The sequence below is a fragment of the Andrographis paniculata genome, unplaced genomic scaffold (genome assembly GCF_009805555.1).
Source record: "Andrographis paniculata isolate CXL003 unplaced genomic scaffold, ASM980555v1 Contig86END, whole genome shotgun sequence".
Taxonomy (NCBI): Eukaryota; Viridiplantae; Streptophyta; class Magnoliopsida; order Lamiales; family Acanthaceae; genus Andrographis; species Andrographis paniculata.
The window spans coordinates 4,453,944-4,463,711 of NW_026137624.1; the positions used below are offsets into that span (position 1 = coordinate 4,453,944).

Genomic DNA, 9,768 nt, shown 5'->3' on the forward strand with positions numbered 1-9,768 from the left:
ATATTATATTTGATAATCTAACATTTAATAAATTATAAAAATTTATTATTGGTCTGCCCGGTCCATATTGGGTTTGCCCGTCAGCATAACTGCCCAGCCCCAATTTTGAGTTCCTTGCGGCATCATCATCGTTCCAATTGGTTATGAATTTTGCAATTAGGGTTTTTCATTATCATTCGTCATCTCTGGTCATGCAGATTAAGGTTTGATTAATGGATAAGTTTTTTTTGGACTTGGATAGAATTCGTTACGTGTGGGTCCTTCTCTTCTTCTTCATCCCATTAATTTCGCTGCGAATATCCCCTACCAAAATTCCTATTCTCCCTCTTCATAAATACTTTAATCAATTCGTCCACTGTGGGACTACGCACATTCCTCTTTGATCCATTCTTCATCAGATATGGATGTCGTTGAGATCTTCCTGATCTGCGTTGTAGCTTCCTCTGTTTTGGTTTTCCTCATTCTCGATCACTTAGATTCCGTACAAAACCGCAGCAAATGCTGCGTGCCCGGCGAAATTGAATCGGAAATTGGAAAAGAAGTCACCGCCGGACATGGAGATTTTCAGAAATTCGATGAAAAAACTGTGGTTGCAGAAAAAGTCGAAGAAGAAGAAGAAGCAGTAAAAAGGGGAGATTCTACTGAAAACAGGGGCGGTTGCGCGAAATTAGGGTTTCGCAGTGAAGAAGAAGGGGAAATTGGGGATGATTGGGAAGGGATAGAGAGTACTGAATTGGAGCAGATATTTGGAAAGGCAATGGCGTTTGTGAACTGCAACAGCAATGGCGATCATCGATTATCATCCGCCATGGATATGGACCTCTACGCCCTTCAACAAGTTGCTCTTCAAGGTCCCTGCCATGGATCACAGCCTATGGCATTGAACCTCAACGCTCGTTCCAAATGGTAATTCATCGACGCCATTGATGATCCGAAATTACCAATCGAATGCATTGTTTAATTTGTTATGTTGATTGATGAATGAGCTTTGAGTTTTGAGTTTTGTGCAATGTCAGGAAAGCATGGCAGAGGCTCGGCGACATGAGCCGGGAAGGCGCGATGGAGAAGTACATTGAAACTCTGTCCGAAGCAATTCCTCAATGGAAGGTTTGATCGATTTATTCATTTTTGTTTGAAAGAATCCGAAAGTTCATTGGATTTTAACTTGGTTGAATATCGTTGTTTATGAATAGGAAGAAGTCGGCGAGGCAGCTTCTGCTCGAGCTTTCGGAGGCGTAAGTTGAGGTAAAAAGGCCCTTTTGTTAATGTATATTTTTTTCGTACATTGAAGATGTTTGATCATAGTTTTGGTCGAAAAAAGTTGCTTTAGTATGTCGTAATCGTGCATCAATTTGGGGGTTACGAAGGTTTTTTGTTTTTGCAAATTGGATGTTTAAAGAACTCTAAATTTCCTTTTTTTTTTTTTTTTTTTTTTTCTTAATTTTGCTTTTTTTTGTTTGGATTTATTGATAAGAAAATTTATGCATGATTATTATTGGATAGGAATTTAGGTATAGATCTCTTTATTAGAAAATTTGTTTTATTGTATTGTTTAATTAACTTCCCATTCGACATTGTGTTATATTTAATGAAGCACTTGTAATTTGGAGTAAAGTATATATAAAAAAGAAATTAATTTTCATGTTGATCGAGTCAAATCAATATAATACTTATTTGATCAAATTAATACATTTTATCAAAGCAGTGCATGATTAGGCATATTCTAACAGTATATAATATAATTTCACAGCTATATTATATCATTAATTTCGGTTTAATAAATATATTTATACAATATAATATAAACCGTACAATAGATATTTCTATATAAGACTAAATTTGACCAAATTCGCATCCACCCTGTATGTATATATATATATATCATTTGTTACGAAGGACTTTGTGTAATTTAGTACTAAATTTGGTATTGGTATAACTATTAGGAGTGAGCATTGGTCGGATCAAATTGAAAAAATCGATTAATTGATTTGGTTCACTACAAAATCAAATTCATAAATTTCTATTTCGATTTGGTTATGATTTTCAACTTTTAATTTTGGTTAATTGAAAAAAATCTTAACTTTTAAAAATAATAAAAAGATTAGATTTTAATAAATAATATATATTATAATTTTGATTGTATATTGAAAATATATATGAATAAATAAAAGTTCGGTTTACTCTGTTTTAAACCGAACTGAACTAGTTTGGTTTGTTTTATTTGATTTCGAAAAACTTTGGTTCGATTTCAATTTCAATTTTTATATATTGAAAACCGATCATTATTGAAACTTTGGGTCAGTTTGAACTGAAGACTGAATGCACACCACTAACAATTGTATTGTATAAAAATTGCTGAGTATTTGCTAATTAAGACTAAATAATACATATTGATAGTTGTTTAATCTATTTCTTTTGAGCAACATAAGTTTATGAAATATTACATTATATAGTTAATTAATTTGATTAGTTGATTTAATAATTATAATACAATATATTGTTTTAAATATTTTTTATTTAATAAAATATTGAAATTAATTTTTTTTTATCCTAACTTTTTAATATTGAATATATTATAGCGGCGGTTAAGATGTTGATTTGGTCAAATCAATATAAAGTAATAATATCATACTGTACTATTAAACTAGCCTATGGCGGGTAATTATAGAAATTGTGATATTAATTTAATTTTATATTTTAAATAATAAATTTTATTTTGACAATAAAACTTTGTATAAAGATAACAAAATTAATTTATCTAAAAAATAAATTATAAATAAAAATACTGTAACTAAAACCAAATAAAGAATATTAAGTAAGTGAATTAAAATTTCATAAATATATACTTCAATTTAAACCAAAACATAATAGAAATAAAAAATAATTATTCATAATCACTCTTAAATTAAAAATTAAAATAAATTTGAAATAAGTTTGTTGTTAGTTAGGATTCAGTTGAAAACAATGTTCAAACTTAAGTTAGATTTAAAATATTTATTTACAATGTTATTAAATGAAATATTACAATAAATTTTGAAATAAATTCATATTATTGATAAAAAAAAACAAAAAATAAAAAACAAAAACAAATAGACTAAAAAAAGTAAAAATAAATATTGCAGATTATTAAATAATAAAAATTATAAATTACAAAATCCATTCTTAAAAGTAAAGTAAAATATAAGTTCGATTAAAACTATTTATTAAAAAATCATATTAGATAAAAACAAAAGACTCGAAATTTGAATATAATTTTAATTTTCAACAAAAAAAGAACTTATTAAAATAATAATATTCTAAACCAAATTAATTAGAAAAAATAAGTATAGAATAAAAATAAATAAGAATTGATTAGTAAAAAATAAAAATAACAAAAAACAAATAAAAACATACATACAAAATAAAAATGAAAGTACTAAAATTAAAATATAGTAATTTTATAAATTAGGAAAAAAATATTTTAATAAAATATTCAAAACCAAATTAATTAAATAATAATGAATAAAAAATTGATTAGTAGCAAATAAAAATAATACAATGTATAATTAAAACATACATAGATAATAAGAATAAAAGTAATAACTAAAAAAATATTTATATATATATATTAAAAGTTACCATAATTTTCTTTATGATTTTTATAAATATTCTTTCAAATTAGAAAATTACAAATTTAAACTTAATCTAAAATATTGAAAAATATACTATAATATAATAATTGAAATCAAATCAATTAGAAAAAATAAATATTCAATAAGAATGAAATATATTTTATTATTAGAAAATAAGAATAATAGACATTATAAATTTAAATATAATTTAAAATATTGAAAAATATGCATAATATAATAATTGAAATCAAATCAATTATTAGTAGAAAATAAGAATAACACAATAGATAATTTTAAAAAATCTATATACAATAATAATTGAGTATTAGAATATTATTTTTAGAAACTAAATAAAATAGTAAGTACATACATAATAAAAATGAAAAATATGTATACAATAACAATGAAGTATTAGAATTACTCGAAACTAAATAAATTTGTAAATAAATATAATAAGAATAAAAAAGAATCGATTACTAAAAAAAAATTAAAATTAATTTAATAATATTATTATACATAATAAAATAAAATAAATAAATAAAAAGACAAAAAAATACTATACTTGATTTTTTTTTCTACTTTTTTTTCTTTTTTTCTTTCTTTTTTTTTTTTGAGATTTTATATATATATATATAGTATGGATTAAAAAATTAATTAGTGAACAATTTTGTATAATTTAAAATTTATAAGTCAAACAAAACAAATTTATTATAAAATTTTCACTAAAGAAGGATAAAAAATTATATACATATATAAAAGAGATAATGATAGTTTACACGTGGAAAATTATTCACTTCTTTTGGACGATAACAAATTATATGCGTATAGTAAAATACAAAAAAAAAATAATTACGTGAAAACTTCCAGTTAAAAAAATAAAAAATTAGGCGTTAATATATAAAATATAAGAATATTTAAGAATACATATAAAATGCTCAATCATCATTAAATCAACCAACAAAAACCAAATATTTAAGAAAAATAAAGATAAAAAACAAACCTGAAAACTTTGTCATTTTGGTCGAACTATATGTATCCAATCAATAATCCAAACATTTGAAAAAGTAACGAATTACGAACACTTTTGAAAATTTCTGATTGATCCGACGGTCAATGAAGTGGGATCACCGTTTTTACGAAACTGTGCAGTGTTGGACGAGAATCTCATAATAATTTTTGTTAGGACGATTTTGGCTTAATCTCTTAGGTATATATAGAAATACAAAACCCTAATTTTATACATATTTTTGTTATTTATTATCTCGATAAATCTGAATTTGGTTAGATTAGTTGTAATCCTAACAAAATTTTAACTAATTATCCAAACTTATTATTTAAAAAAAAATTCCAAAATTATGAGAGTGCACGAATTAAAGTGCCTTGTGCTATATATATATAAATATATGATATATGATTAGTATACCATATTTACTGATGGAAAAAATATTGAGTTATCAAAATAGCATGCATTTAAAAAAAATTCAGTATACCTAAAATTTCCGTATGATTAGATAACTATATCGAACTAACTATATCGAATTTTTTTCGTACGGTAACAATATATAGTTTGATATTTTTAGTATATATCGAAAATAAAAGAAATTTCAATACTTCAGTATATAACGAATTTTTGGTACGATATCAATATATATTTTTAATATACCGAAAAATTTGTTACCATATATAGTACAATCAAGTATATTTTTATATAATATACAATTAGGTATCATAGTATAATATTTTATCCGAAAATACCGAAATTAAAATAATTTTATAATTTTAGGAAAATGTTAAAAAATTAATTATTTTTGTATCAATATACCAAATAATTATCGATATAATATCAAAACTGTATATAATATTTTCAGTATATAATTCCGAAAATGCTAAAATTATATATAAAGTTCAGTACAATGAAATTTGATATTTTCTACTCTTACTTATTGATGATAATAATAATGAATTTTATTTTTATCTTTTTGAAGCAAAAAAAGAAAAAAAAAATTCAAAATCAAATCTCAGTGTTAATTAATTTTTCCAACTATAAAAATATCAAATTTTTTTTTAAGTTACATTAAAAATTAATTTAAAATTGTAAAGATAACGCCTAATTCAAAATACTAATAGGCATAATAATAAAGTAACGGTACTCAATTTTTTATTATTTTACAAAAAATTCCTTAAAACATATTAAATTTAATATTTTTATATTTATATTAAATTTAAATTAATTTTATATTTAAAAATATCAAAATAATACTTATTTATATTACACAAATAATTATTTTAACCTAAAAATTTTACAATTCAAATAGAGGGAATTGTTGACGATGCTGAATGTTGTACTTTAGCAATGTTTACCAAAGAATTCGATTACATGCACTCGACAATGATTCTTAAAGATATACTTGAAAGGAAGAAGGCTATTAGAGTAAGAAGTTCAATTTCAATGGACAATATTTCAATATAGGTTTTTATTATTCAGATTATTCTTTCTCTCCAAAATATCAAATTAAATAATTATTTTTTTATTATACTATAAATTTATTTTGTATTTAAAACATCACATCAAACTAATATTTAAATTTAACTTTTTACTGTTCATAAATCCAAGCCCAAAACCCCAAAACCCACAAACAAACATGTTACTTTTTTGACATGGTGGTGTGGGGGTTGGACGTGTAACCGTGAGGTCATGGGTTCAAACCCCCGACGCCTCAGGTCACCTGCCACACATGGTTCGTTTAATGTGACTTGTCTGTTGGGCCTAGTTTGCAGGATATTAGGTTCGACGGAATTTACCCAATGCGCACTTTCGGGTAGCGGTTAATAAAGTATAAAACCATGATGAAAGAAGCAAAGAAGGTTATAAGCCTAGTAGGAAGACTCATGTATCTCGTGCACACTCGAGCGGATCTTGCATATACAGTAGGGTTAATTTCAAGGTTCATGCACAACCTTACAATGCAACATTTTTGTTGGGGACTCTCCGTTTTCAGATAAATAAATAATAGTTGTGTTTTCTAACAGTTTGAACTTTCAGATGAGACGGTCATTTTGCATCCGACATGGTATCAAAGTCTGGCTAAGTTTCGAGTTTGAGCCCACCGTTCCCATCTGCGGCCTATGCATGTGCAAAAGAATATGTACTGATTGACTACGTCTAACGGTGGTTAAAGAAGTTTTAGTGATTTAGATCATAAGCAATCTCAAGCCACAATATTATTTTGTGACAATGTTAAAGCAATGGCCATGGCAAATAATCTAACTAGGCATGAGAATTTAAATGAAGGGGGCATATTGAGAATGATCTAAATCGACCATTAAATTCATAATTAATTAAGTAGATCACATATATAACAACAACAAAAAAAAAAAAAAAAAGAAAAAGTAATGGGTTTTAATAAAAGGGAAGGGTTACGACATTGTATCGATATTTCAAATTAGCACACATAAAATATAAAAATAATACATATCTTTGTTATGCACAACATATATTGTTTATAATAAAAACATATGTTGTTTGTCATAATTATAGCACATATTATATAAGAGTATGTGTTGAGCTACAATCAATTGATGCATACGCTCTGTTTATATTATATTAATATAAATGATATACTGTCGTAGTAATATCGCGTGTAAGTAATTAATCAAATAAATAATTTCCTTAATTTCTTAAGCTTTTCTATTCCTCCCCGTTCTATGACATTTATGTACTATTTAATACCCATTTGTTCATGAATAAAGTATGCACCATATTTTAAAGTCAATCGACTGTCTTTTGCTTTGCTATCTCTTTCAAAGATATATATATTGCAATTTTCAATTTTCTCTTTTTGTTTTGCTGTGTTTTGAAATTAATTTAAATTTTTTATTTAAATAATATTTTAATATTATGTTTTTGAAAAAATAAATAATTTATTTTTATTAAAAATTGTAACAAATAAATAGTATAAATTTTGATTTAAAATATTAAAAAAAAACAAACCTAATAAATTTTTTTATTTTTTTTTTTTATTTTAAGTAATTATGAAATACAATTGCAACTTTTAAATTATAAAATGCACAACAATCATAGCAATTAAGTACTCCCTCCTCCCTCCTCTGATGACTCAGTTAGTATTTTAGATATTGTAGATTAATAATTTATTAATAATAAATTATATATTATTTTATTATTTTTAATATGAATAGTATTATTAGTATTTTAATATTATATCTCAATAAAATAAATTTTGAATATCATTTTGTAGATAATAAAATTTTATATAATACAAATAAATAAATAAATACTTATTTATTTATAATTAACATAAAATTAATTTTATAAAAAATAAAGAGTTTAAATATAGATAAAACTATTTTTTTTATTGAGAATATAGAAATAAAGAGTTTTGAGGATTTTAATTAAGTTAATATATATTTATTAAATATGTTTAAGATGAATAAATTTATTAAAAATAGAAAATAGTCATCACTTAAAAAATATATATATATATATAATATGGTCAGCTAGATTATTCCAACGTTTAGGATTTTTGAAATTTCCAACATAATTTTATAATTATTACTTTTTACATTCGACAAATTTAGTCTAATTGATATGTTCTTTTATCTATCTAATCTTATTTGGTATATTTTTATTTTTAGTAAATTATAATTATTTAAACATATTTAACAAATATAAATTAATTTAGGTCAGTTTGAATTGATTTAAAAATAAATAAAACAAGCAATTTGATTATGTTTTTTTATATAAAAGCATTTTTTTTAAAAAAAAAAGTAAAAATAAAAATAAACTGTTTGAATATGATATAGTTGAAAATGCTTTTAAATTGTTAAAATTATCAAATAAAATATTTTAATGTAAATATATATTTTTTTTATTAAATTTTCTAATTTATTTTAAAATTTTGTAAATTATATTTAAGAATTTTAAAATATCTAGCTTAATTGAAAATATATGTATTAAATTCTATGCATAAATTATAATTTAATTTAAATATAATTTAAAACAAGAAATTTTATTTCATATATTAAATTATCTATTATATAATTAAAATTTATATTTATAAAATTTGATACATCAATTATAATAAATTTTTTTAAAAAAATAATTAATTTTTCTCTCTTGAATATTTAACTGGCTAATTCATTTTTATTCATACTTTCTGCGTACTATTATTATAATATTAATATTTTTTAAATTTCGAAGACAAATTAGCCTATTCTTCCAATGGAGGAATTAATTTTCTATATATTTAAAAAAAACATTACTTTCTTTTTATAAAGGTAATTGTATTAATCATGAATAAATATATAGATTTTTATTTATTTGTATTCTTTCTGCAAAATCATATACTATTATTGAGATATAAAAATTTTAAAATATTTAAAAATATATTTTAATTTACTTTTAATATAATATTTTAATTATTTAATTATTATTTAAAAAATATCTACCAATATCATTTATATAAAATAATATTATAACACATTAACTCACTCAACTAATGGGTTACTTTAAATATTGTATCATTAAGCAAACACGTGAGATTAAAAATAGAGGTGGCAATATCGGACGGCCTGATTTTTCCGTGCCACGACCATTAGACAATACTTCACATTTTGATATATATGCATTCATTAATATATTTATAAAAATTATTTATTTTAACTATATTTAAATTATAAAATCAGGCCGGGTCAGACACGGTCCGATTTAGGATCTCAAGCACAGTCCGATTTATTATCGTATCCGGTTAGATACAGTTCGAAAATTTTCAAATTTATTATTGTAGATCTAAGTACAATTTTTTCATGCCAAAATTGAATTAGAATTTCGGGCTGTGTCTATTTTTGCCGGCTGTAATGACTATCTAAATGGATAATACTTCCTCTCTCTACTTTGAAGGTTTACATTTGTTTTTTTTTCATGTTGGTTTTTAAATATTAATTATTGTATCAAAATGTAATACAAATCAAGAAAAAATGATAAATATTTTTATTGGTGTCTTATAATACTAATAAAACTATGTTTATAAAAAAAAAAAAAAAAAAAAAAAAAAAAAAATTATATAAATATAAAAATATTTTTTACATTAAATACATACAATGATAGTATGAGAGACAAGAACAGGAGGCAAAACCCGTG

At 23.1% G+C, this 9,768-nt stretch overlaps 1 protein-coding gene across 6 annotated transcripts; it reads left to right on the plus strand.

Annotated features, from left to right (window-relative positions):
• The first annotated feature begins 200 nt into the window (after nt 1-200).
• LOC127242473 (acyl-CoA-binding domain-containing protein 1-like) lies at nt 201-6,915 on the plus strand. 6 transcript variants are annotated; one of them, XR_007836803.1, is made up of 5 exons: nt 203-906; nt 1,017-1,107; nt 1,194-1,245; nt 6,383-6,556; nt 6,642-6,915. XR_007836803.1 is itself a non-coding variant. In XM_051262031.1 (4 exons), exons 1-3 carry the CDS (start codon nt 401-403, stop codon nt 1,242-1,244), a joined length of 648 nt encoding a protein of 215 aa, XP_051117988.1. In that variant the 5' UTR covers nt 201-400; the 3' UTR covers nt 1,245; nt 6,655-6,913. The 6 variants fall into 6 exon arrangements, 4 of the variants coding, with proteins under 4 accessions (XP_051117988.1, XP_051117987.1, XP_051117986.1 ...); XR_007836802.1 differs by having other exon boundaries at nt 6,655-6,915; XM_051262031.1 differs by lacking the exon at nt 6,383-6,556 and having other exon boundaries at nt 201-906; nt 6,655-6,913.
• The last annotated feature ends 2,853 nt before the right edge of the window (nt 6,916-9,768 follow it).